The sequence below is a fragment of the Gavialis gangeticus genome, unplaced genomic scaffold (genome assembly GCF_001723915.1).
Source record: "Gavialis gangeticus isolate Ggan-Ray unplaced genomic scaffold, GavGan_comp1, whole genome shotgun sequence".
Taxonomy (NCBI): Eukaryota; Metazoa; Chordata; order Crocodylia; family Gavialidae; genus Gavialis; species Gavialis gangeticus.
In genome coordinates this window covers 25,969,253-25,996,429 of record NW_017728993.1, presented here as the reverse complement: position 1 = coordinate 25,996,429, position 27,177 = coordinate 25,969,253, and the positions used below count along the sequence as shown (strand labels likewise).

At 57.4% G+C, this 27,177-nt stretch overlaps 2 protein-coding genes across 2 annotated transcripts in view; both read right to left on the bottom strand.

The window, feature by feature from the left end:
* The window catches only part of EIF2B3 (eukaryotic translation initiation factor 2B subunit gamma), a 139,043-nt gene extending 135,415 nt beyond the window's left edge, over positions 1-3,628 (bottom strand). Inside the window, exons 1-2 of the mRNA XM_019501406.1 lie at positions 3,536-3,628; positions 828-984 (exon numbers count right to left, since the gene is read on the bottom strand). Of these exons, the coding sequence (XP_019356951.1) occupies positions 828-984; positions 3,536-3,619 (241 nt within the window). The 5' untranslated portion in view covers positions 3,620-3,628. The remainder of the gene's footprint in view (positions 1-827; positions 985-3,535) is intronic.
* Positions 3,629-12,049: 8,421 nt separating this feature from the next.
* LOC109305316 (E3 ubiquitin-protein ligase HECTD3-like) lies at positions 12,050-27,175 on the bottom strand (the record flags this gene model as incomplete). The annotated part of the gene is made up of 21 exons (XM_019528317.1): positions 12,050-12,246; positions 13,278-13,349; positions 13,499-13,580; positions 13,930-14,004; positions 15,235-15,364; positions 17,691-17,897; positions 18,290-18,379; positions 18,493-18,612; positions 18,964-19,067; positions 19,772-19,836; positions 20,348-20,400; positions 20,822-21,004; positions 21,257-21,338; positions 22,351-22,516; positions 22,625-22,707; positions 23,597-23,710; positions 24,312-24,427; positions 24,816-24,951; positions 25,540-25,629; positions 26,531-26,691; positions 27,140-27,175. Coding segments are annotated over 21 exons (2,250 nt in total), but the record flags the coding sequence as incomplete, so codon positions are not given.
* Positions 27,176-27,177: the final 2 nt, after the last annotated feature.

The following is a 27,177-nucleotide window of genomic DNA, read 5'->3' as shown; positions in this document are numbered from 1 at the left end:
AGAGCAACGAGGCCGGGAGGAGCCAATTCTTTCCCTGGAGGAGCCCGTGCAGTGCCTTGCCGGGAGCGGCAGGTGCACAGGAACCAATTATATTTATTTACATTAAACCCTATGGGAAAATGGGTTTCGCTTAGCGCTCGGTTTTTCCGGAACCAATTAAGAGTGCTAAGCGGAGGTTGCCTGTACATCACTTGGTGGGTTAGACGCATTCAAATAAAACGCAAGTCAATGCAACCAAATGCAAGATGATGCATCAACAAAGAATATATGACATGTCTATGGAAAGAGATGGGGTGGGGGAAACACAAGAGAGGAGGGGGGGACATCCTGGACCATAACCACTGAAACAGACACAGGGGTCACATGGGCCAACTCTTCAAAGCAATCTCCTAGCAAGATACAGGGGCAAAAAGAACTCACGTGATCACCAGACATACAAATGGGGGAGCAGCAAGCAGGAGGTGAGTGCCAATTTTATGTCCATATACAAGGTTTCAGAGACCAATGCTAGAACCTAAATGATTAAGTGGAGCAAGGAAGTAAGGAAAGAGGAAATTACTGTTTAAAAGGGGTCAAAGAATGGTCACACCAAGAAGGAAGAGGATTTAGCAAGAGGTTTAATGAGGTGAAAGGAAGGGAAGGAAAATCTAAGCTGAATACCAGGGAAGAACTACTGCAGGTGATATTCATTGGGTTGTGGACCAGTCTCCCAAGGGAAGGGGCAGTATGTTTTAAAGCAGAGCAGAAAAAGGCACAAGAAATGCTGTACTGTGCAGAGAACTACAGCCGGTCCAACCTCTACTGTTTAGCAACTGGCAATTCCTCACCTTCAAATCCAACCCGCTCTAACAAATTTAGCGGGTACCAGATCAAAGGCTTGTTGCCTACTGGCAGCAGGGGTTTGGCGATGCTGGAGGTCAGGTCCATCATCCGCGATCCACCGCCGGCCGCCATCACCACTGCCTGAAACTCCATCTTTGCAACCTGAAATGGCAAGCGCAGGGCAGTCTTAACCCCAGGGAACATGCTTTCCCCTACTTCACAGCCACCCGCATCACATCACATTTCAGGTCAAAGGGCATCACCCGAGTGCAAGCTCAACAAGTCCCAGTCACTGTTTCTGTCCCTGCAGATTTTGCCAGGGAGCTTCCAGGTGCTCAAATATGAGAAATTAAGGCCAAGAACACTGAGACGCATTATGAAATGGCAGGCAGTTTACTCCACGTATAAACGTGCCAGAAAAAGGGCGTAACACGCTTAACTGACTAACAGCCCAATTTCCCACCTGCAAGGCCCCACTGCCATGACACTTGGTAATCCCTAGGCTGGCTGAGTTAGTGGCTCTCCCCCTTTTCAGACTCCAGCCCCCTCACAAAATGCCAGCTTTTAACTTCCATTTGTTTTTTGACCACAGAAGAATACTAGAGCAATTCTTGTGTGGCAAAGAACAGGGCAAGCCCTCAGCAGGGCAGAACAGTTCTTCAACACTCTGGTTCCCTACTTGAAACCTCTGTGAAATATCGGGCGAATTGCGTGTAAGCATCTATGCAGACAACAACGCTGATGGAGAGGAGCTCCCCGTGGCACACTTAGCAAATCATTATGGCACTCTGTGTCCCGTGGCATCCCCAAGGCTCTGTCCTTGGACCAGTTCTCTTCAACATCTTTATCAATAATGTGGACATTGGTGTCAGAAGCACACTGGCTAAGTTTGCCGATGACACTAAGCTTGGGGCATAGTGTCCACACCTGAGGACAGGCTAGCGATCCAGGCTGACTTGGATGAGCTTAGTACATTGGCGAATACAAACCTGATGACGTTTAATACCGAAAAATGCAAGGTACTCCACCTCAGGGAAAAAAACCCGCAACATGCTTATAGGCTCGGCAGTGCTACGCTCACTAGCACCACAGCTGAAAGAGACTTAGGGGTCATGATTGCCAACAAGATGAACATGAGCCACCAATGCGATGTCGCAGCTGGTAAAGCAAACAAAACTCTGGCTTGCATCTATAGATGCATCTCAAGTAAATCTCAGGATGTCGTCCTCTTGCTGTACTCGGCCTTGGTGAGGAAGCAGCTGGAGTACTGCATCCAGTTGTGGGCTCCGTAATTCAAGAAGGATGTCAAGAAGCTTGAGACATGCAGGGGAGAACCACACACGTGATCAGAGATCAGGAGAACAGGCCTTATTGAAGAGAGGCCAAGAGCCATGGGACTCTTCAGCCTGGAAAAGCGCAGGCTTGGAGGGACCTGGTGGCTGCCTATAAGTACACTGCGGGATGCATCAGGATCTGGGGGAACGTCTGTTCACCAGAGTGCCCCAAGGGATGACAGGGACCAATGGTCACAAACTCCTCCATGACCATTTTAGGCTGGACACAAGGAAAAATTTCTTTACTGACTGAGCCCCCAGAGCCTGGAATAGACTCTCTCCAGAAGTGGTGCAGGCACCTACTCTGGACTCATTCAAGAAACATTTGGATTCTTATTTTGCTGGGCTCCTTTGACCCTAGCTGGCCTCCTGCCCCTGGGGCAGGGGGCTGGACTAGATGATCTGCAAGGCCCCTTCCAGCCCGAATGTCTATGAAATCTATGAATCTCTCAGCACTTGTGCTTTCTGCACAGCCTTCCACTGCATCTGATGAAGTGAACTTGGGTTCATAGAAGCTTGTGCTATGTATATACATAGGGGTGTGTGCATGTGCATACACACACACGCATCTAAATGTGTGCGCCTATGTTTGTAAATATATACGTGTATGTGTGCGCATGCATGTATGTATATACACGTGTGCATATTATACACACACGTGCATCTAAATGCAAGTGCATGTGTGCATTTGTGCATGTATACACATGTGCATGTATGTGTATATACATACACATGTGCACATTATACACGTGCGTGCATCCAAATCCATGTGCGTTTGTGCATATACGTGTGCACGTGCATGCATGTGTATATACATACACATGTGCACATTATACACAAACGTGTGCAGCTAAATGACCGTGAATATGTGTGTTTGTGTATATATACATGTATGTGTGTGCATATATGTGTATACACATACACATGTGCACATTATACACACGCGTGCATCTAAATGGACGTGCATGTGTTTGTGCATATATGTATGTGTGCACGCATGAATGTGCATATACATACACGTGTACACACATTATACACACACGTCCATCTAAATGCACGTACATACGTGTGTTTGTTTATATATACGTGTGTATGTGTGCATGTGCACGGGCACATATGTGCCTACACATGCACGCACACACACACACTTGCGTGCATCTAAATGAGGTGAATTTCGGTTAATTCGTCTGAAGGAAGCGGCGAGTTCTCCGGAGCGAAGAATTATCAGGAGTCCGGCGGCCGGGCAGCGGCGCAACATCACCTCCAGGGACGAATTAGCCGGAGCCGCCTCAGCCGCCGAGGACCAGCCCCGCACCCCCGGCCCGCACTGCTCGGCCCGGCGCCGCCCCGGCCCCTCACCTCACCTCACCTCACCTCCCCTCGTCCCGCCGCCGCCGCTGCCGCTGCCACCTGCGCCCCTCACTGACAGCACCGCAATGGCGGCGCCGGCAGCCACTGCGCATGCACGGGAAGGGCTGCCCACCGATCCCTGAAGGCATCGATCGCAGGGAGGAGCGCCGAGCCGCAGGAGCCGGGCTGCCAGGGGCCAGAAGAGAGCGCCGAGGGATGGATTCCCGAGGCGGAGCGCCGAGTCATCGATGCTGCCATGGGGCAGAGGCAAGGCTGGAGCCGGGGTAGGGGGAGGGTCAAGGCTTGTCAGGCTGCAGGGAAGGGTGGTTTGCATTGCAACAGACCCCAAACCTCCCCCGGCTGCAAAAGACAGAGATGGGTTTCAGAATAACTTGGCTTGCTTTCAGGGTACCTACCATATTTACACGCATACCATGTGCCACCCCAATCAGACACGCTGCTGTTGTGGGAAGGCAGATTTTTCCTTTGAACCGAACTGTTTGGTCTCAGTTTCCTCAAGTGCTCAAGTATCAATTGCTAATTTGGGGCAGGGGGGAAGATGCATGTGGTATGTAAGTACAGTTGTAGCGTCAGGTGCATTCCCGTTGCCCTCTCATTCCCAAGCCCTTAGCATCATGCTGGGCTCCTGCTTTCAAACTTTTCTCCACCCCTGGGAGGGCTGAAAGCTTCTTGAGATCTGAGACTCTGCATTTTAAGTGGGAGCGGAGAGCTTGGATCATCAAGTGTCTCCATTACGAAGCCAAAGGTTGTGACAGCTGCACACAGGCTTGGTTCAAGCAAATGCATGGCTGCTGTTGCCGTTTTCAACTGAACAGTGACATGCTCATTGCTTGGTACAGAGGACTTTATTCCCCGAGTAAATACTGTGATTGAGTTTGTCGTAAAACTGAACCAAGTTATTAACAATCGTGTTAACAATCTTCACTCCTGGCAGTCCTCAGTCCCAGAACTGCAGCATGTTCTGCTTGGCTGTCCCCCTCTCCTCTCCTGTTATTGTCGACTGGTTCATTGCTTTGAGGTGCCTGCTCCGGCCTGGTGGCTAGCCCTCTCCTTTGGCAGCCTGGGCATCTCAGCATCCAAGATACACATCACAGGCCCCCAGCAGAGGTGTTGACCAGGAGCCTGGAGAAGCTGCTGCCATTTCTGCAGTCCCTGGGGTCACCCTGGAGTTGTCTCCATGCAGCAGCCAGGATGGCTGTCACACACCTAATAGGAGCCTACTCTCTCACAGCATCAGGATAAGTGAAACTAGAAGACTGAAAATCCTTGAGTCGTTTGGCTTGGGCAGGGGGAGGAAGCTCCTTGGCTCTGTTGTCAGCTGGGTCAATACGTGCTGAAATGCGTCCTCTGGGAAGAGAGCATTTCAGGCAGAAAACACGTCCCCAGTCCTGGCGGGAACTGAGAAAACTTTCTGAATGAGACCAGTGCAGCCTGAATTCCTGACACTGAAAATGGCCTGATGCAGAAGTAGAGTCCTGCCTAATGCACCCTCATCTAAAAAGAAGTTTGACTCTGAAGCCTAATGGTGGGGTTACCTAGCACTCCTTGCACTGCTGACTATTTCAGCAGACATGTCCAGCTGCTGTGGGAGTGCAGGGAGTAGGGGGGTCTAGCACTGAGCAGCTTTGCTTTTCCCTTTTTACTGATCCAATCCCACAGGTAGGCACTTATGGGGTAGGCTTTTCCAGCCACTCAAGTCAGTAAGAGCCTGGAGTTCACGGGATCTGGATCCTTGTTCTCACCACATGCATCCCTTGGCCTAGTGGGTAGAATCATAAAATCATAGACAATGGGGGCTAGAATGGACCTCGGGAGGTCACATCTCGTCCAAGCCCCTGCTCCAAGCAGGACCAACCCCAACTACTTCATCCCAGCTAAGGCTTTGTTAAGCCAGACATTAAAAACCTCCACGGATGGAGACTCCTCCATCTCTCTGAGTAACCTTTTCCAGTACTTCACCACCCTCCTCATGAGAAAGTTTTTCCTAATATCCAACCTCAACTTCCCTTGCTGCAACTTAAGCCCATTGCTCCTTCTATCATCTGCCCCCAGTAAGGACAGCCCAGCTCCATCCTCTTTGTAACCCCCCTGCAGGGAGGTGAAGGCTGCTATTCAATCCCCCTCGGTCTTCTCTTCTGCAGACTAAATAAGAGCAGTTCCCTCAGCCTCTCCTCACCAGTCCTGTCCCCCAGCCCCACAACCACTTTCATTGCCCTCCACTGGACTTGCTCCAACTTGTCCACATCCTTTCTGTAGTGGAGGGCCCACAACTGGACACAGGACTCCAGACGTGGCCTCCCCAGTGCTGAATAAAGGGAATAATCACTGCCCTCGAGCTGCTGGCAATGCTCCTACCAACGCAGCCCAGGATGCCAGTAGCCTTCCTGGCAACAAGGATAATTCAAGATCTCCTTTGCACTCCATAGCTTGCTCAGCGCACCCACTTCTGGTGAGACGACAAGAACAGCCAGTCCTGCTGGAGAAGCAAGGTGTGTTCAGGAAGAGAAACAAAGCACCCGGTCTCTGTTCCCAGCTGCAGATCTGGGGAAACTCCGGTCCTGGCAGAGCTGCCAGTGTGGGACTGGTGCACATGGCTGTCTCATCTCAGGTGAAATCCTTTGAGTCCTTCTGTGGAGCCAGCACTGGAGCCTGCCCTTCTTGGGGCAAACCCCCTAGTTTGTAGAACAAGGAACGTATGCTGCTGGGGGCACGTGCTGTTCTTCCCCTTTCGCTTGGTGGGATCTGAGAGGGGAAAGGACCTGCTAGGGGTCAGCCAAGAAACAGAGCAGAGAACTAAGCTGTGGGCCTCAGAGTCTGGGGCTGGTTCTGGTTGCTGGCCCTGCCTCTCCGTTGCTCGGCCTTTATCCCTGCTGGCTGGGTACCAACCTTTGTGGGAGCCAGCAGCTTCACACGCACTCTTCTCGTGGTACCCCGATGCACCAGCCTTCTTGCCAGGCTCCTTCCCAGCTCTCTTGCATTTCCCCTGGCCCAGCAAAGTGGCTCTTTCTCCGTCTCTGAGGCTGGGAGCTCCTCAAGGCAGGACCTAAAATTACATCACAAGATTATGTCATGACAAAAGACGCCAAGGCTGCCTGGCAATGCCCCTGCTCTGATATAAAGGCCATTGGAGGTGATTAAAACATGCTGTGCAGTGGGGGTTCATAGAGGCTCTAGAGACCCCAGGCCGAGGCCGTGCTCCCACTGCAGAGGCAGGCAAACCCCCCCAGCGCTCACCAGTCTGAGCAGGAGGGAAATCCCATCCTGCCCCAGTGCAGGGTGGGGCTGAGCCTGAGCGCAGGGACAAGCCCCTCCAGCCAGGCCCCTGCGGGGTCGGTGCTGGCAGGAACATTAGCGCAGCCCAGACCCATCCCCAGCCTGGGCTGCAGCAGCACCCAGAGCATCTGGGGGAGGCTTAAAACCCCCTGACACATGGAGCAGCAGGAAGAGAAAAATTCCCCTCCCAGCCTCATGCAGCAACCAGCAGAGCCCAGAAGCCTGGGAAACCCCCATGGTAAAACATGGGCATCGCTGTGTCTAGATCATCCCTGACCAGTGCCCATCCATCCTTTCCTCGACCCCTCCAGTGCTGGGAGCCCACAGCCTTTCTGCACTGCCTCCCTGCTCTGCCAGTGACGTTTTCCTGCTATGCACGTGATCTGAGTCCCCGAGAGACAGAGAAGCGATGCCTGTCACACCGCGCAGACCTGCCAGCCGTGGCCCCTTTCTCCCCCCACTTCTCCCAGTGACGTCTCTCTGCCTGGGGGACAGGGGATCTATCCTGACTGGGCTCCCATCCCCTCCTCTCAGGCGCTGCAATGTGTCCTGGGCCCTGGATGCACGCCAGCTCAGTGCGTCCCATCCGAGCGTGGGAATTGCCCCGCTGCCGCCGCAGCCAAGCATGGGGGCTGGATCCGCCCGTGGGGACTGACACGGTCCATTGAGCTCTGGGAATGCGGCAGGGGAGGGGAGCTGGGAAAGGGCGAGAGGCGCAAACCGGAGTTGGACAACAATGCGGCCCATCCACTCCATGGGGAATGCTCCCCCCAGGCAGAGCAGGGCCTACGGCCACCCCTCGAACCCTCGCCTGGCTCAGACCTCCCCGGTGCTGGCTGCAGCACAGAGCCAAGCAGAGGTCCTGCCTCAAAGCCCAGGCAGGGTGGGGAAAGATGCAAGAAGATGAAGCGACTTGCCTGAGGTCATGCGGGAATGCGGTGGCAGAGCTGGGATTAAGGCTCCAGGTGCCCTGTTGCTCGCCGCACAGCCTGGCGGCAGGAGCAGACTGTGCTGGAGGGGCAGAAGTAGGGCTGACCAGAGCAGACAGGCGTAGTGCTGCTGTCACATTAATAGAGGGGCAGGACAGGCAACAAGGGGCCATCCCTCCCAGGGACACAGGTCCATGGACGGTCCAGCATGGAGCCAAAGCTGGAGAGACGACGGTCCTAGATAAACCCCTCGTAGGCAAACAGCGACTGGGCAGGGGCTGCCTGGCTCCACTTTGATCCAGGACCCAGCCCCCAGAGCCGTGACGAGGCTCCAGGCTGGCCCCGTCCTCTGGCCTGTGGCTGCTCAAAGCTTCAGGGCAGCTACTCCACCCCCACAGCTGCCAAAGGTCCTGCCATTAAAGGGGAGTCTCCCTTTGCAGTACGGGGCCCATGACACACAGCGGAACAGTTCTCATCATGACCAGCAGAAGGCAGCAGGTTGCTGCTGGCTCCTAAGGGTGCTGGGGTTGGATGGTCGCGGGAGAAGTCGCTCATCCCCCTCCGAAGGTGACTTCAGCCTGGAGCACCAGAGCTGGGTTAAACAAGCATGCGCGGGGAGCTGATGCCCTTTAAATGACTTCAGACGGGAAATCGAGGTAGGAAGTCCAGCGAGGGGCAAGGGGGGGCCTGCCCAGTGCCGACTCCCAAGCCCTCGAGCCGGAGATGAATTGCAGTTTAATATCTCCGATTTTAAAAAATGATGATTTCTGGTGGCTTCCAGCTTTGGAGAAAGATGATGCTTCCAGAGGGTTTTGTTGTCCCAGCACTCAGGGCTCGGGGCCTGGCCATCGTACAGCTGGAAGGGAATCCCGGGGGTTTGCTTTGGACAGGACTTCAAGCCTGGGCCTAATGCAGGCTGGTGCTGGACACCCTCCACCCCAGCGTTGCTTGCACCTCCTGACGCCCACCTGAGCTGGACGCCCGATGTCTGGGCGGGCACTGGGCAGCCTGGCTTGTAAAGGTGCAGCAAAGCCAGCGCGGATGTGCCATGCACCAGGCCCCTTCCTCTTCCCAAAGCACCAGGATCCCCCTTGTCCCGGTGGCTCCCACTTTGCTCCCCCAGCAGCTGTGACCCTGTGATGTGGAGACAGCCTCTCCCTCCATTGCAGCGGGAAGGTGCAGAGCTCTGGGCGTCCGCTCCGGCTGGCGGTGCATTGGGGTGGGGGGCTAGTCCGGGCCCACCCCAGCTTTGGCAATCTCATTGTTTCTGCACCGTCAGGCACTGGGCCCTCCAAAGCCCCTGATCCAGAGCACCCCAATGCAAAAAACGATGTCTCCTGGCCTAGCTGGGAACCCTGCTTGCAGGAGCCCAAGCCGTCTACTCCCCCGTCCCAGTGCCCCAGAGAAGGATGGGATCTGGAAAGTCCCGAGTCAGGAGAGCTGGGAGGGGACAGGATGGGGAACAACCACACAGTGCCTCGGGAGGAGCACCTCTAGCCACCACTGATACTGCAGCTCCCCACTCCTCTGTGAAATGCAGCCACCTCTGGGGTGGGACACAGCTCTCAGGCAGCTGGGTGCAAACGACCTGGGCTGCAAGGCACCTGACCCAGGGAAAAGCGAGGGTCCATCAGCCGTCCAAAACGAGGGCCCTGGGAAGGACCGGGAGCCCTGCTCATGTCCCGGCCGCAGGGAACTGCAGAGAGCGGTCCGAGCGGAAACCCGTGCCTGGCTGCCAGGATCTGCAGCAGGTCTGCACAGATCTGGGCTCAGAGCACGTCAGGACATTAGTCACATGTGCGGGCGCCCGGCTCCCTCCCCGCGGCCCAGCTCTCAGCCCGGTGCCAGTGGAGCCGCCTTCCTGGAAACGGCAACCCACGGCCTGGGTGGTCTGCGGGGCCGAGGAGCCGGCTGCTGTCAGGGGCAGGAGGCCAGGAGGAAGGAAGAGGGGGTTCCTGGCTGCACGATGGGGAAGAGAGGGGAGTCCCCCCCTTCCCAGGCCCGAGCACGGGGGACGCTGCGTGTGGGGAGGGGACGAGGGGTCCCGGTGGCGCAGGCTGGGTGGGAACCAGTTTGAAGACTGGTCTAATTCCTACGAACGAGGCCGTTCCAGGGCATTTCCCAGCAGCTTGCACTCGGTCCAAGCACATCAGCGACGGAGCAGATGGAGGAGAGGCAGGTGGGCCCATGGGACTGGGCTCGCCTGGCACGCTGCCTTCCCTCTCCTTCCTTCCCCGGGGCTGAGCGACTCACAGGACCCCCTCCCTCAGCTCACACCTGCCCCCAGCCCCACCAGGCACTGAAAACAGAGATACAAATCCGATCCCAGGCAGAGCAGACGAGGGGAGGCAGCCGGCGGCCACGGGCAGGTGCTGGGCGTGGGAGCAGAGTGGGTCTTGGCTCTGGACACTGATGCTTTGGACCCGTGAGGAGCCAGTCTTGTTGACAGATCAGCCCCACACCCTCGCCGTGTGCCACTTGCACCCCCTGCCTCTGCCCCAGCTCCTGCTCCACTTTCTGCTCCCTGCCAGCTCTCCTGCCATGCTGCCTGTCCCCTCCCTGACCTGCCGTGCGCCACATGCAGATGTGGCCTGTGCCACTTGTGGGGCTCATACCACAGGCTGGCCAACCCTGGGGTCTGGACAGTTTCAGGGTCAGGCCCCATCTCCCTGGCAGGCTACGAGCGGCCGTCCACAGTCACTGTGACCCTGCCATTCACTCTGATGCCTGGCACTTCTCTGCTGAAGCAGAAGCTCTCCCACCCCGTAGGCCAGGGAGACCCCAAATGATGCCTGCTGCTAAGAAGGACCTTTTAACCCCTTCAAGACTGCTGCCAGAAAGGAGCTGGGCCTGCCTTCCTTGCCTCTGCCACCCCGAGACCGAGCAGCGCCGAGCATGCGATAGCCAGGGGGGCTGGGTGCAGATGTAGAAACATGGTGCCACGTGGAGGTGGGAGAGATCAGCTCCTGCCCACAAGTCTGGGTCCCCACCAGCTGCCAAGGAGGGCTTCTGGCCTCCCTGAGCCAAGTGCCCTGATCTAGGTCCTTTTGCAAGCCCCTTAACAAGCCCTGAGTACCAGGGTCTCCAGCCTGCGGTCCAGTGTCAGCCCATCACCCCCAGGCAACGGCAGACCCAAAGCCGTGTCACGCCTGCCCAGCTCCAAGGATGGGGAGAGCCCTGGCGGTTCATTCAGGGGTGCCGAGCACGTGGCCCAGCTGCGACCCACAGAACCACGTCATCCAGCCGGGAATTGGGGGGTGGGGTGAGCACTGCAGTGTTAATCCCGGCAGCTCCCCAGGATGATGCAGTGACTCAGGGCGCTGCAGGGGTTAACGCTGCTGCTACACGCCCCACCGCCAAATTCCAGGTACAGACCCCAGCGGACCTTGTTCTGGCAGCAATGGGGCGGCTGCATTAACCCTGAGCCAACAGCAGCTAGGGCCCCCATGGTGGTTGACATCTCGGCTGCTCGCCCAACCACCTGGATCCATCCCAGGAGCCCTGCGGGCCAGATCCAGTGCAGAAAGGAGTGCACAGATCTGACACCCCTGCCTTAAGGGGTAGCAGAGCCACAGCATTTCCAGATCCCCCCTGCTTGCAAGCCAATCTTCTTCAACGGTGCTGTGGCCATGTGGCAGCTTCACGGAGCACGTGGGCCCAAGGAGACACCTAGCGGCCAGCCCCACTCGGAGGTCGATCCCTGAGCTGAACTGCAATAAAATCTTCAGCGCATGGATGGAGGGAGGAGGAACGTGGTCCCCGACTTGGCGTGATAGTGCCGCCTGCCAAGAACAACGCATGTGAAGGAAGCAGCACGCTCGCCTGCGTGACCGGAGGAGGTGCAATCCTGCCCCAGGATGAGCTGTGCTGAGCTGGGGACTCAGCAGTGAGCAGGCAGGGCTGACTCCGGCTGGTCGAGATTGCGATGCAGCAGCAGCTGCTCTTCATGATGACGCCAAATTCAGAGGCGTGGGGTCAGGGATCTGATGGGGAACTCAAGGCAGTGACACTGAGCCTCCCGGAGGCCCTGGCAGCTTCCATTACTCCCAAAACTCCCGTCCTATGGTACCGTGTGGCTCTGTAGTAGGCTGCTATACAGCTGAAGTGCTCCACCCCAGAGATGACTGCAGCAGGTGATGTGCGCATGAGGCTGACAAGCAGCCTGGGAGTCTAAACTACCAACACCTCAGGAGCTCTCCAAGGGCCGGTCAGGTGATTTGAGAGGGTTCAAGGTGTCAGTCCTGTAGTTGGTTACACTTTAACCTGCCATGGACCCAGACACAGATACTCAGGCCAGATCTGGGGGCACCCAGAGGAGCAAGGCTGTTACACATCGTATTTATTATTTTATACACAATTTCCTTCGAGGATGGGGAGCTCTTCCCACTAAACAGTTAGCAGAGGGCAGGTGCTAGGTGCAATGCCCATGACGTCACACTACCCACATGTCCCTGTCCCTGTCGATGGACACGCAGTTATAGGCTGCGTATCGCAGCTTCTCCTCACAGACCTCGGCCCTGAAAAGGAAGAAAAGATGCAGTCAAGGTACTGCTGCAAGTCCACCAGCCGAGGGAAGCTGAATGTTTCACACACCAGGGATTATGGCAGAAAGTACTTTGTGGCACAGACTAGGGAAGTAAGGCTCAGAGAAGCAACCCCATGAATCCAGGGAAGATCTGGATACAGAATCCAGACATCCCGACACGCAGGTCTGGATGCGAGCCCTGGATTTAACAGGTGAAAGCAGAGTTGCCAACTGTATGTAAATTTACAGACAAACCATAAAAAAAAAAAAGAGAGCCTAAAAACACCTGTTCATAAAAGTCTATAAAAAATTGAACCATCTGTAAAAGACACCAAGCAACCAGAGCTTGATGGAAGCTCTGTCTGTTAACCAGGCTGCATGCTGAAGACCACACAGAGCAGAGCAATGCTAACTGGTGCGAGACAGTCCAGTGGGGTCCTACACCAGTGGGACACCAGCTCCCTGCAGGAAGTATTTGCTCAGGCCATTGTAGCCTGATGTGCATGTGGAAGCCCCTTTCCCACCCCAGCCATGTGCTGCTGCTGCTGCAGGATCCCATCACTCCCTGTAACACTGGTCTCACAGGCAGGCAGACAATAGTCTATTTGGAGTCCAGGAATGGACAGGGGGTGGGGATAAGTAGAGGACCCCGGGGGGGGTCAGCACAAACAATGCAAAGCTATTGCTGCAATCAAACAGGGCTGCCAAAACAAGATTTTTTTTACCTTTTTTTTACTGACAATCTGCAAAACATTTACTGACGCTCAAACTATTTCACTATGGCTGGTGTTAACTCTAAATCCTGAACCAGGCTCTTGCCTGTAAAATGTGTCAGTAGAAGTATATATGATGTAAAACAGACTGGCTATTGGTAAAAAGTTTGTAGATTATCAGTAAAAAAAAAATGGTCTTAGGTTGGCCTGAGTGCAAGTGTGAATTTATCTTTCACCCTGAATGAAAGACACCACTTCCCTCAGGATCACAACTGCCAGGGAGAGGGGGTCGAGAAGAAGCACAGCTTACGAGGTATACTGCGGTAGGAAGAGAACGTTGGAGCAGGTGGAGACTTCAGGCAGCACATCCACAACATCAGACCTTGGGGGAAGAGATATGAAACTAGTTAGATCCAACAGGCTGCTTACACAGGGTAAGCTGAAGGCTTGCACATCAGGGCACAGTCCAACCCCACACCGGGGAGGGGGCAGGGCAATCACTCTGCTGATCACACAGGAGGACCGACTCACGTTGGCTCGTGTGGGCAGATGCGGATCGATATGGGAAGGCGACTCCTGCCAGTCACGAACCTGAGGAAGCGGCTGCGATCCTCTGTGGGGAGAGAACCGGGGTGCTGGGCGATGGGGACGGGAACAAAATCCAAACCCAGTCCTGGGGGAACCCAGAGCTCAGCTGCATGGAGCTCTTCATGTTCCCTGGGCTCAGCCAGCTGGCGAGCTGGGCATCTCCCCCCACAAAAAAGGTGCCCGTGGCTGAGGGAAGGATCTTGCAGGCTAAGGATGCTCAGGCCCCCAGGGGAATTCTCCAGGTGACTGCTCCAATTCTGCTCATACCCACCACATATACCTCTTGGCCTTCACAAACCCAGTAACTTCTGGTGCAGCCGCAACTAGCTCTCCAGGGTGGTCGGAGCAAGGAAGGAGCCGCACGGGTCACTCACCATTGGTGAAGTTGGTAAGCGCTTCCCAGAAGTACTGGACCCTGGTGTCTGATGGCTCCACACCTTCAAACTGAGCTGGGATGGAGAAGGCAGAGAAAAGGCTCATTAGAAACATAGATCCCCATTCCCACGGGGTACACTGGAGCAGGGGATTACCTGAGCCCTCTGGGGCATCTCGACTGGATCCTGGGTGGGGGAGAAGAGGCCCCCGATTCCATGCAGACCTGTGGCACGGGGTCCTACACCCCTAGCTTCTTAAGCTGCACGAGCTGAGCTGTGGGGCCCTCCTGCTCCCAGCCCAAATGCACAAACAAGCCCTGCAGAGCATGCACTTCTCGCCCGGTCCACGGCACAGACGCTAGGGATAGACGCTGATCCCCCGTGTCGAGCTGAGGGTAGGTGGCAGGAGGGTCCCCACCTCTGACAATATAGGGGGTCAACAGCTGCCAGGTACCCCCAGGTCAGTAACTAGAGGCGTTTCAGGGGTGTTATCCATGCGCACATCCCACTGCACATCTTTGGCCCTCAAGCTTGGAGTCTTTTTTGGCTAAACTGTGCTTTGCTATGAGGATTTCCCGTGTTTCTGGGCTTTGCTGGTTGCTGCAGGGGGCTGGGAAGGATTTCTGCCCCCTCCCCTTGTTGCTACATGCATCAGGGTTTCTTCTTTTCAAGCCTTTCCCAGAGGTACTGGGTGTTGGCTGCACCCAAAGCTGGGGATTGTGGCAGGGCTGTGCCAATGCTCTTGGAGGATCCTGGCTAGAAGGTCTTGCCCCTCCGCTCAGGGTCAGCCCAATCGGCCATATTCGGGATCAGAAAGGAATTTTACTCCCTGGTCAAATCGGTACGGATTATGGGGATTTTTTGCCTTCCTTTGTAGTGGGTAGAGTGGCCCTTTTCCTGGGATCTCCCAAGCTTATATTAGCAACCTTTGCAGCAGCAGGACATAGGCCACCACAGTCCCCCTGCTTTACCCTTGGCAGGTTTTGGTGCGATGCCTGGTGCTGTGTCAGGGTTGGCTGTACAGTTTTGGCTAATAGGTTGGACAATGGGTTTGTCTGGGATGGTTTGGACAGGGCTAGGCAGGGGGGCTGGATTAGATGCAATCTCAGCAGGTCCCTGCCAGCCCAAGTTGTCAATGATTTTATGAATCCGTGTGAACGCAAAGAGAGGCAGCACACACTGGAACTATACTTTTAAGGTGAAAAGTCTCCAGATCTATGCATATGAGGCACGTAGGGAACGCACAGTGGCAGGTGACATGGACAACAGCTCAAGAAGATGATGTTGCACTAGCCCTGCACTTACCGAAATTCTTCAGGGCCTCCATGGTGACCTCAGGGTCCCCACAGACTTTCTTCTCCAGCTGCTGCCATGTGAGGAAGTCGAGAACAGACTGTGGCACCACCCTGAGCAACCCCGCCTGCATGGCTGCGATCTGGAGGGGGGACAAAGCCGGTGTGGTCAAGAGGAGGGGAGGGACACCCCGTGCACACCCCCAGATTGGGCTCAAACCCAAGGCAGCAGCTCAGCCCTGGTACAATGTGACAGCAAGCTGGGAGAGCTGCTGGCTGGGGAAACCAAAGGAAGAAATCTCTGAGGCTCAAGTCTAGGTTGGAGAAGCAGGGTGAGAATGTTTTTTTACTTCTTTTGCATAATTTCCATTTTCAAAGTCAATGGTTACAATTTCTTATGTGAACCATCTTGCCTGGGGCATATATTTCTGCCACAAATACTCTACTGCGTCCCCCTAATAAATTTGTACATGGCCACAAGATCACCTCTCAGCCTTTTCTTGCAGAGGCTGAAGAGGTCCAGGTCCCTCAGTCTCTCCTCGTAGGGCTTGTCCTGTAAGCCCCTGACCATACGAGCAGCCTCCTCTGGACCCTCTCGAGTCCATCAACATCCCTCTTGAAGTGCGGCGCCCAAAACTGGACGCAGTACTCCAACTGCGGTCTGACCAATGCCGCAGAGAGGGGAAGCATCAGCTCCTTGGATCTATTTGTCATGCATCTGCGAAAGTCATCAGCAAACCTAGCCACACTTTGTCATGCATCTGCTGATGCATGACAAAGTGTGGTTAGCTTTGCTGATGACTTTCGTCACACTGACAACTCACATTCATCTTGGAGTCCACTGTGACTCCAAGATCCCTTTCCGCTGCTGTGCATATGAGAGGGTCACTTTCCACCCAGTAGATGTGCTGGGTATTTTTGCACCCCAGGTGCAGCACTCTGCACTTGTCCGTGTTGTTCTGCATCCTATTGTGTACTGCCCACTTTTCCAACCTGTCCAGGTCTGCCTGCAGTCGTTCTCTAACCCCCGGAGCATGCACTTCACCCCACAGTTTAGTATCGTCTGCAAACTTGGATGGAGTACACTTCACACCCGCATCCAAGTCACTGATGAAGACATTGAAGGGTACAGGTGCAAGGACTGAGCCCTGCAGGACCCCACTACCCACATCCCCCCAAGTCGATACCAACCCGTCTACTACCACTCTCTGGGGGCGACCCCCAAGGCAATTTGCCACCCACAGGACCATGTAAATATCTATGTCACAGCCTCTTAATTTATTGATGAGAATGGGATGAGACACCGTATCAAAAACCTTGCTAAAATCCAAGGAAACGACATCCACCTCTACTCCTGCGTCTAAGCGTTGTGTGACACGGTCATAAAAGGAAACCAGATTGCACAGGCATGATCCACCTGCTCCCAGTCCATGCTGGTTGCCCTGCTGCATTATTTTTCCCGCTGGACTCCCACAAATATGATCCATCATAATCTTTTCAAAGACCTTTCCAAGGATGGAGGTGAGACCGACTGGCCTATAATTACTCGGATCCCTCCCCTTCTTGAAGATAGGGACCACATTGGCCCTTTTCCAGTCCTCCAGGACCTGCCCCGTGCACCACGAGCGCTCAAACAGCCGTGCCAGCGGTTCTGCTGTGACACGGGCCAATTCCTTCAGTACTCTCGGATGCAGCTTGTCTGGGCCTGCCGACTCGATCACATCCAGTCCATCTAAGTGACGCTGCACCAAGTCAGCGGACGGCTGGTGTCCCTTTGATACCCATCTAATAATCCATACGAGACTTATCTTGAGCCCTGTTCAGGAACACTGAGCCAAAAAACTCATCGAATAGTTCAGCCTTGTCCCCCCCACCATCTGTCACTAATTGCTCCTGTTTATTCAGCAGAGGTCCTATGCTGCCCTGCGCCTTCTTCTTACTCCCTACCTACCTAAAAAAAGACTTTTTGTTGTCTTTAATATGTGTTGCCAGCCTCAGCTCCACAGCTGCTTTGGCCTTTCTAACTGCCTCCCTGCAAGCGAGGGCCGAGTAGGTATACTCCTCCTTGGTAGCGTCCCCCTGCTTCCACCACCTATATGCCTCTTTTTTGGCCCTTAGGCTCCCCTGGATTTCTCGGTTTAGCCGTGGAAGTTTTTTGGCCCTCTTCCCCACTTTCTCTCGTACTGGGATAGTCTCCCTCTGCGCCCGAAGGATCGCTTCCTTTAGGAACGACCGCTCTGCGGGGACTCCCCTCTCGCCAGTACTCCTATCCTGCAGCGCATCTTTGACTACACTCCTGAGCACGCTGAAGTTAGCCTTCCTAAAGTCCAGCACTTCCACCCTACTAGCTATCTTACCCACCCAACGCCGGATGGTGAATTTGGGGGTCTCTGCAGAGATGCAGCAGCATAGCGGGGAGAGGCTCGAGGCCCTGGGGTCCCTGACGGTGGCTTGTCACGGTGCAATTACCTGCTCTGTGCTTTCCTCCAGCCGAGCCGTCCGCACCAGGCGGACGAATTCCTTGCGGTCCTCGTAGCGCACTGCAATCCGGCTGCCGTCAGGGATGAGCTCCACGGTGCGCTGGTCACTGAGCACCGTGGTGTAGGTCAGCTCGTTCCCAAACTCTGACTCAAAGGTCTCTCTGTCCATCCCTTCCACCGCTTCCAGGAACTTCACCTGATGCACCAGGATGAGAGCCCTTGCTAGTCAGTGCTGCAACACGCGTGCCCTGGCCCCGAGAGAGGATCAGGGCTCGGCCAGGCATGGCAACGCATGACCCTCTGCCCAGAACGGGGCTTCCCCTGCTGGGGCACGGGGTCTCCAGGGCTGCTTGAACCCAGATGAGCATGGCAGGCTGCGACCTGTAGCCGTGAAAGCCAGCAATTCTGCATTGGCTACGGGTTCAACTGCAAACCCAGGCGTGCGTCAAGAACCACGCACCCTTAGCATCCGCACAGGCAGGCCAAGCCCCTACCCCCACCCAGCCCCACTGTGTCCTGTGCCCAATGCTGCTGACAACAAGAAACTTCCCAGACAACTGCCCGTCCTCATTTGAACCACCCACTCACCAGCACGGCGTCCACGGCCACGAAGTCCTTGGTCCAGCTGACCTCCTCCCCTATCAGCTGCTTCCACACGAAGCCCGGCAGAGCCAGGACCTGCGGAGGGAGACATCACTAAGACTGGTCAATCAGTCATGCAAAATGACACCCTTTAAGGACTCCCGGACAAGACGCCCGGCTAGCAAGGCTGGAAGAGGGCCGCGCCTCACCAAGAACTCCTTGCCCCGCACAGCGGCCCCCACGATCTGGCCGATCCACTCGTACTTGGCAAAGTCCTTGCAGGAGGGGTTTGGGACGTACATGTCCCTGGCTTCCCCGGTGCTGCTACCCTGCAACGCAGAGACCTGGTCAGAGCTCGGCTCCCCGCCAAACCCGCTGTGACAGCCCAGGGGCGGTAGGGCCATGCCCATGACCTCCCCCTTCCCATCCTACACCCCACAGACTAGAGAGAGGCCTGGAGGGCACAGCCGAGCCCAGCTTCCCGTGCTCCTCTCCAGGCCGTACTGTCCTGCTTTCTGTTGTGGCTTCCACCACAAGAGCCTGCTGAAGGGGTCTTTGCTCAGCCAGGCTCCCCCAGCCCCACTGAATGGTCTTGGGATGCCCCATCCCAGCCGTGTTGTGGGTCCGCAGCCTCGACTACCCGCAGAACGGGCTGTCCCGAGAGACGCGCATCATGGCACCTGGTTGGACGTGCGGACGAAGAAGGGCAGCGGCACGGGGCTGTCTGCCGAGCTGGGGCACAGCTCCTCCGACATGTCTGCCAGGCTGTCCCGAAACCCGCCGCCTGCAACCCAGACAGACCCCGCATCAACGCCACCCGCTCCCCCGGTGCCTGGACAGACACGGGACCCTGGGGCAGCTCTGATGCAGGTCAAACCCAGCCTGATCTTCTCCGGGGGCCTCTTGGCGAGTAGTACAGGCAGGTCCTGCACCACCCCTCCTTGCCCCCACACCCCGCTGCCTAATGGGACCTGCAGGAAACACCCTTGGGGAAAGCCGTACCCCAAACCCCTGGCCCTTCTCCATCCCCACTGAGAGTCCTGGTGCCCTGCTCTCATGGTCAGTGATGCTAGTGGCAACTCCCTGGGGGGAGACTGATTGCAGCGAGCGGACTCCTGACCCATCGCAGGGTGGGGATGGGATAAGGGAGGCATGGAGAGGGGCTATGGCACAGCAATAGAGCTGGGGCCAGATCCAACAGTCCTGGGCCGTGACCCTGTGACTAGGACACAGCTGCTCTGCAAAGCACCCCAGCCCTGCCCCGTCTGAAAGGCGGCACGGGAAGCACAGCTCCGTGCAACAGCCGGAGCACGCGGTCACCAGGGACTGCGGAGGGCTAACGAGCGAGGCAGACGTTAAATGCACTCTTGCTCTATGCAGACCCTGCCTGCCGAGCTGCCTGCAGACAGAGCAGCAGCACTGGACCATGGAGGAGCCACTGCAGGGAGGGAAGCACGGGGTCCTGGAAGGGGCAGGGGGATCTCGTACCGCAGTCGCAGATGCCCTCGCCAACAAACTTGCACTGCCACCACTGGTCGTAGGACGATGGCCACCTGCAGGGAAACCAGGGGCAGCCTGAGCCTGTCTCACGGGCAATCAGGGACGCTGTGGGTCCCCCAACACAGAAAGGATGTGGACACACTGGAGAGAGTCCAGCCGAGGACAGTGAAAATGGTTGGGGGCTGGGGGACAGGACTGGTGTGGAAAGGCTGAAAGAATTGGGCTGATTCAGCCTGGAAAAGAGAAGACTATGGGCAGGGGGGTTAATAGCAGCCTTCAGCTCCCTGCACGGGGGCTGCAAAGAGGATGGGGCTGGACTGGTCTCAGTGGCGGCAGACGATAGAAGGAGCAATGGGCTCACGCTGCAGCACGGGAAGTTGAGGTTGGATATTAGGAAGTGCAGACAGTGGCAATCGCAGCTCCCCGCCAGGAATGGAGAGCCCAGATCTGCCTCCTCACTCACACACCTCCCCTCTCCTTGGGCCCCTGCGCCAAACCCCCACGTCCAGCGCCCAGGGGCTGAGCCAAGGCAGAGCCCAGCACTGTACCACCCATGGCCTGTACCTGTAATCCAGTGGCTTATGCTCCTTGGCGAAAGATTCGAGGCCCTTGTACACCTGGAATGAGCAGAGAAGCACAGGACTCGGACACGGCCCGAACGCAGGCAGCAGGGCAGTGCTCCCAGCCCACTCCGTCCTCTCCCAGCTTCACGTCTGCCCTGTGCACCCACACCCCCCACCCTGTCGCACTCTGGTCAATGCTCCCCCACCCTCTTCAGACCCCGAGCATCCAGGACTGCCCATGCCACACAAGAAACTGCATGAGTTTTTGCACCAGACAGCGAGCCCCTCGCCGCCACCCCTCGGAGGCCAACGCTGCTGTGCTCCGGTGACTGCTGAGTGCATGGGGCAGAGACACGGGCTCTCCGCTGGAAGTCCCACCCCGGCCCGCACAAGACCCTATCCATCCTCCGTGGATAGTGGGACCCTATCCATCCTCCGTGGATAGGCCTGCAGAGCCGGCATGGGGAAGCGGCACCTGAGTGAACACGGCGTTCCTGCAGCTGGGGTCCAGGCCAGGGTTCTCGCGGTGCTTCAGTGCCAGGTGCCGGTTGATGAACAGCTCGGGCATGTTGCTGGGTTTTCTGGTCTCCATCTCCTCCAGACAGCGGGAGATGAGAGCCTGGCGCCACTTGGACAGGAGCAGGAACTGCTTGATGTGCTGCCAAGGGCCAGGCAGGGCTGGGGTTAGACAGACGGACACCCTCACCACCGCCTCACCGTACACACCCAGCCTGACGGACCGCCCGAGGCACCAGTCCTGCTTTGTGCCGCGAAGCAAAACGCCGCTGCAGCCAAGTCACCCTGCCGACACTCCTCTTCCCCCAAAGGGCTCGCTGCAAGCTCCTCCGGCATCAGCCCAGGCTAACCTCCGTACCAAGACCACGCCTGCTCGTGACAGGTGCACGCTCACCTTGAGTTCATTGAATAGGCTGATGGTGGGGTCCCAGACCGGGAACAGGTAAGGCAGGACGCTGTCCAGAAGCTTCATAAACCTAGAACCCGATGGGGAACAGCTTGGAAAACCCAGCAAAGAAGCTGCTCCTGCCTAGGTACTTGTGGCAGGGGGCTGCAATGCAGCAGCTCTGCTCCTGCAACAACCCCCTTTTCCTGGGGAGGATCCGCAGCACTGCAAGGTCTGTCCCGGAGGACTCTCGGGAACGTGCCAGCACCACACTGGGGAGATGTCTCATGCTCACAGCAGATCTACAGGCAAGAGAAGCGGCTCTTGCCCAGGGAGGGTGGAGCAGCTGCCACCCATCTCATGGCAAAGATGCACAAGGCAGGCTTCACTTGCCTTGGGCATCTTTGGAGAAGCCTGCCTCAGAGATGGGCCATTAAGACTCGGTTAAACTCTAACTCCAGCGCGGTGGTGCAGCTGATGTAGGAGGGGGCTCTCCCCCATGCAGGACTCAATGGTACCCAATGCCCCAGGGCATTGCTAGGAGGTAATGCCCTGCAAAGAGCAGGGTCGTGGGTCCCCCCATTTCTGAGGCACTGCAGAAGTGAATTAGTAGGAGGTGCTCTCTGCCCCAGAGTCAAAGATTCATAGAGAAGTGGGGCTGGGAGACCTCAAGACCCTCTGCCAGAGGCAGGAAAGGGTCCTGTAATGCCACACTGAGGTGCTGCAGGGGGTGGGGGAAGAAAGGAGCATCCTCCCCTGTGAACTGCAGCTGATTACAGACCCCAGCCTCATGCTAGCAGACGGGCTCCTTACAAACCCAGCAACTTTGCCGTAAGGAGACATGAAGCGAGGTCCTGAGCACAAAAGGTGAGCAAAGAGCTGCCAGCTGGTAGATAAAGCAGAGGGGAGTGAGCCCTGCACCCAGCCCACCGGCTTCCCCAGTGCTGCCGTGCCACCGAGCTGGGGGATCACCAGCGTGTGCTAGGACTCAGCAGGTGCCGGTGAGCTCCCCCGGGGCCAGAGCTGCATTTTCCCCCGTGCACGGAAGCAACTGACCCCCCCAGCCCCCACCTTGCGCGCTCAGCTGGTGTCCCGGACACTACCTCTGAATGAGCACGGCGCGCCGGTACAACAGGTCGGGGTCCGTCCCTTCCAGGCGGGGGTACCGCACCAGGTGGGCTGACTGGAACATGTCTGCATTGAGCCTCACATCCCAGTGCCACGTGGCCCGGACCTTGAGGCCCCAGAGGCGAACGTTGAGCCCGTTATCTGCCCATAAAAAGCAAGGGGGACACAGTGGGCTCAAGCTGGCTCGCTGCCCTGGCTTACGAACAGCACGGGGGTGATGGGGCCTGCAGCGTCTTGAAGGACCCGTACCTCCGCACTCCAGGATTCGTATCTCAATGACAGGCTGGTGAATCGTCATATCCCTGAGTATACACACGTCCCCGTAACTGTTCCTGCAGAGACAGCACAGGCGGAGATAGCGGAGCGGTTTCACCACCCTCCAGCCAACATCTCTTCATCCACTGACATGAAAGAGGGGTGGTCTCCCGTGCTTTGAGCTCAGCAGCTAGGATCAGGACCTGGCCTCAAATCCCCTGCTCAGCCACCAGCTTCATGGATAGCCCTAGTCAAGTCACCTAACCCCTGTGTGCCTCCTGCAGAGATTTCAGTGGCAATGGACACACGAAGCACTCTGCGGTCCTTTGAGTCCAGCCCATCAGGACTTAATGCATTTTGAAGACAAGCCATAGGAGCAAAGCTCGAGTATGATGGGGGTGGAGGCAGAGAGGGATGTGATGGCCATTTCCAAACATTGGACTGGCTCTCAAAATTAAGGTAGGGAAGCTGCTCTCCCATGCTCCTCCTACGCGCAAGAACAGGAGAAGCTGAGGACAAGCAGCTGCGCAATGTTCTTCCTGCAAGGGGGTGCAGAAAGCCCGGATCTGGGAGGGGGCTTGGTCTAGATGACCCTCGAGGAGCCTGGGCTCTGGAGTCCCGTGTGGCGCCGGTAACCAGGGATGGTTGATCTGGAGCCACCACAGCCATGCTAACAGCCAGGAGAAAGGCACAGGGAGGGAAACATCAGGTGCGTCTTGGCATACCCACGGGTCCAGGGGCTGGGACTGGGGGACCGCTCTTACAGAAGCCACCTGGGGCCAGTGCGCAGGACCGCAATGCATCCCTGTATTAGCACAGAGAGGTGCAACCAGGGGCGGAGAAGCCAGGCTTAAAGCATCCCACCCTCCCCCAGGGAGACAGGCATGTTTGGTTAGTGGCTAGAGGTTTCATCCATCATGGCATCTCAGCCCACAGGTCCCTCCCGCAACCCCCCAACCTACTCACTCGTTGATGTTGTGATCAGCCAACTTCTTCAGCTTGCCCATCACACCGCCATACACCGCAATCCTCTTGGGCTTGTAGCTAGTATCACTTGCATCTATGCTGATCAGAAGCTTCCTGGAGAGGAGACGGAGAAGCAGCCAAATCCTCCAGTGCTCGCTCAGGGAGGAGCCCCTTGAACCGTGAGCCTGGCTTTGCACACCCACAACGCACCCATGTGCGCCAAGCGCCCCAATCTGAACCCAGTGCACCCAGTTTTGGGTGTCAGAGTGCAGTGCTGGGACCTTATGCCCGTTCTCTCTACCAGGTCCCCAAGCACACGTGCTCTGTGCTGAGTATGCATTGCTTGGCTAAGGGGGGGATGGAGTGAAAACCATCCGCTTGCAGGGAACGACAAGGCTCCAGCACGAAGGAGCATGGGTTCACTTAGGGGAAACGCAGGAGAACCAGGACAGAACTGGCCAAAGGGGCAATTCAGACACGTTTGGACAAGGCCCTCGGGAGGGAGCTGTCGAGACGGGTCAAGCTGTCTCAGGGTGGGGGACAGAGGCCGCAATCCTATCCGACTGAACCCACGACTGGAAACCCCTGCCAGACTGGGGTCAGAGGAAACAAGACACGCTGCTCCCCCAAAGCACAGCCAACACCGGGGCAGCCACCGGCCCACGCTGGAAATCGGCTGGTTCCTAAACAGTTCGGCAGGGCCGTCGGGTCTCACTTGATGAGGGTGCCTTTCTTCATGGTGAGCCGCACCCAGTGCTCGCCCTGGGCCCCGTCGCTCTCCCAGAAGGTGAACAGCTGGTTGTCCGTCAGCTGCGGCACACCATGGTCCTTCTGCAGGGCGAAGAGGCAGAGAGAGACAACACGAAGCAAGGCACGGGGTGGGCTGCATCAGCCTCCAAGCATCTCCAGAGTTCACCCATACTTTCTTCTTCCATCCCAGGGCCCCCCAGCTTTGCCCCGTCAGCCTTCGCCACCCACCGGCCAAAGCCTGCAGGCCACACGACCGGCCCTGCCAAGCACCCAGCCACCCCTCCATGTCCAGGAGGAACGACAGCTCTCCCTGGAGCCTGCATCCAGAGTGCGACCAGCGCCACCGGACCCCAGGGAGACGCATCCCCTGGTCACAGCGACGTCCGCCTTCCCCAGCGCGGCTGCCGAGACACGACCGCCCGGGTCTCGGGCCTCTCCTCAGCACGTGACAGCCCACCCTACTGCATACCACGTAGGAGGAGACGTCAATGCTGTCCACATACTGGTTGATCCTGCCCAGCCTCCTGTTCCCCTTTGCAATGTAATCGTACATGAAGCGGACCAGATCTTCGTCGCACTCGAAACTCCACGTTGGGGGAACAAACCTGCTGGCACACTCGGGGTTAATGGGGCAGCTCGACTGCGGGGGGGGGAGCAGGTTGTGCTCTACTTCTGCCCCTTCACAGGAGGCAAATGGCTCGTGGTGCCAGCAACCGGGTGACTACGCCCTCCGTGGCTGGCCACCGTCCCCAAGGCTGTACATCGAGCCCCGGTGACTTGGATGGCAGCTGAGCAAGGGGCGCATCAGCTCCCCTCGGAGCGCTCTGCCCCGGGACGTGAGCCGGCACCTCAACAACGGCCGTGAGACGCGGGGCCGCTGAGCCAGGACGTATCCTTGAGAACAACAGCCTGCTGCCCTCAGGCTGACACCCACGTTCACAAACACGCCGCGAGGAGTGGCCTGGGCTGATTGCAGCCGGCCGTGCCCAGCAGAAATCGCCTGGCGCCACTGATGCGACAACCTCGGGTGCAAAGGCCGCTGGTGCTGAGCAAACACCCTCAAGCAGCGAGACTCTGCCCTGCTCCACCCCAGCCTGCTCCGACCTGCGGGAGGTTTCCGGAGGCCACGGCGAGGCCCGGGCTCGCTCCCAGGGAACAGGAGAGAGCGCGCGCGCGACGGGCCAAGCTGTTACCGAAACTTCTGCACTGCATCCTCGTCCGGCTCCAGCTGTCTGGGCTTCGCTGCGAAGGGCAGGGAGGTCAAGTCCACCGCTTGCTCCCAGCTGAAACGGCCAAGGGAGGGAGGGGTTAAGGGACCTGCGCTTCTCCCATTGTCCAGCCAGGACGGCCAGTGACACGAGACTCGGGCCTTGGCTCGTCCAGCTCGTTACAGGACAGGCAGAATGAGCCTCAGCTCAAGGGCCGTCCACAGCACCGGCTCCCACCAACGCAGGAGACGGCGCGCGCCCGAGCGAGCTCTTTAGAAATGGCCGGCCCAGGGGGATTGCTGGTTCAGGGGGAGACACCCCTATCGGCTGCGCACACCCTGGGAGCGGAGCCTGGCAGGGGACAGCCCTTCCCTCTCCCCCTCGAAGGACTCGGTGGAGTTCGAGGGTGGAGACCTGTCCCTTGCACGGTGGTCAGGCCGCCCCCGCAGAGTCTGCAATTGCCTCCCAATGCCAGGATCCCGGCTATCACCATAAACTGCATGGGGGGGTCGTGCTCAGGGTCTCCCTCTAGCTTGCTCCTTTAGCCGTTTAGCTCAGGGCAAGCAAGCCCGGGGGCATCCGAACTCCAAGACCTCCAGGCTTGGGGCTTGCACCTAGGATGCTGCCGTGGATGTGGGAGCACCCGAGCCCCAGGCTGAAGAGTCTGGGCGTTAGGAGGCTTGTTGGGGGTAGTGCCACGCCAACGTCAGCCACCGAGGTCCGCTCCGGCAATACAATTTGGAACCGATTTGGCCCCAGATGCAAAATTGCAAAAGGAAAACCCGCACTGGCAGCACCAATACCCCTGGTTTTGCTCGACCTGGGTGCTGAGGGCGGCATTACGTGCTGGCTCCCACCCAAGCACAGCCCAGGGGCCGCACAGGCCCCGAGGCCCAACACATGCTACGTGGTGCTAACGTGGGTGGGGAGACGCTGGGGCACAGAGCAGCAGCCGGGCCGCCCCGCGCTTCCCTACCTCGTTGCAGGATTATAATCCACTCCAAAGAGCTGCTGCCTCCTCTCCATTTCATCCGTGGCCTCCACGAGGATGAGCCTGCCCCAGTCCTCTCCATGCTTGCGCACCAGGACCCAGCCTTCTTCCAGCTCACAGCCGCCCTTGCAGGCCGCCAGCTGCTCCTGCAGAAGGAAGCGCAGCCGGGCGCAGGCTGGAAACAGAGGGGCCTGGTTCTGCCTTTGCCCATTATACCCCCTCGCTACCGGAAGCCTCCCCGCAAAGGGGCACAAAAAGCATCGCAAGGGAGCTCCGATTTCAGCCAGGTCATTTTCCCCCTCCCAGGCGCAGGGCTCTGCAGGTAGCAAGCGGGAGGTTTAGCGCGGGCTGGCGAAACGAAGAACGGATGCGCCGCGGAGCCCGTGGTCTGCCAGGGCCTTTCTGAGCTAAGCAGAGGGATAGGTGCCAGCAGTGGGATCCCTCTCTAGATCTGAAGCTGCAGCCAGCTTAGGTAGAGGCACAGCTCTCCCGGGGAGGGTGGGGAAGCGCTGGAGCTGGCTCCCCAGAGAGGTGAGGGGGCCTCCATCCTCGAAGGACAACGGGGAGCCCCCGGCCCGGCCCGGGGGCCCGCACCTTGCTGAGCTTGGCCCAGAGCCCCGCGCCGTTGCAGT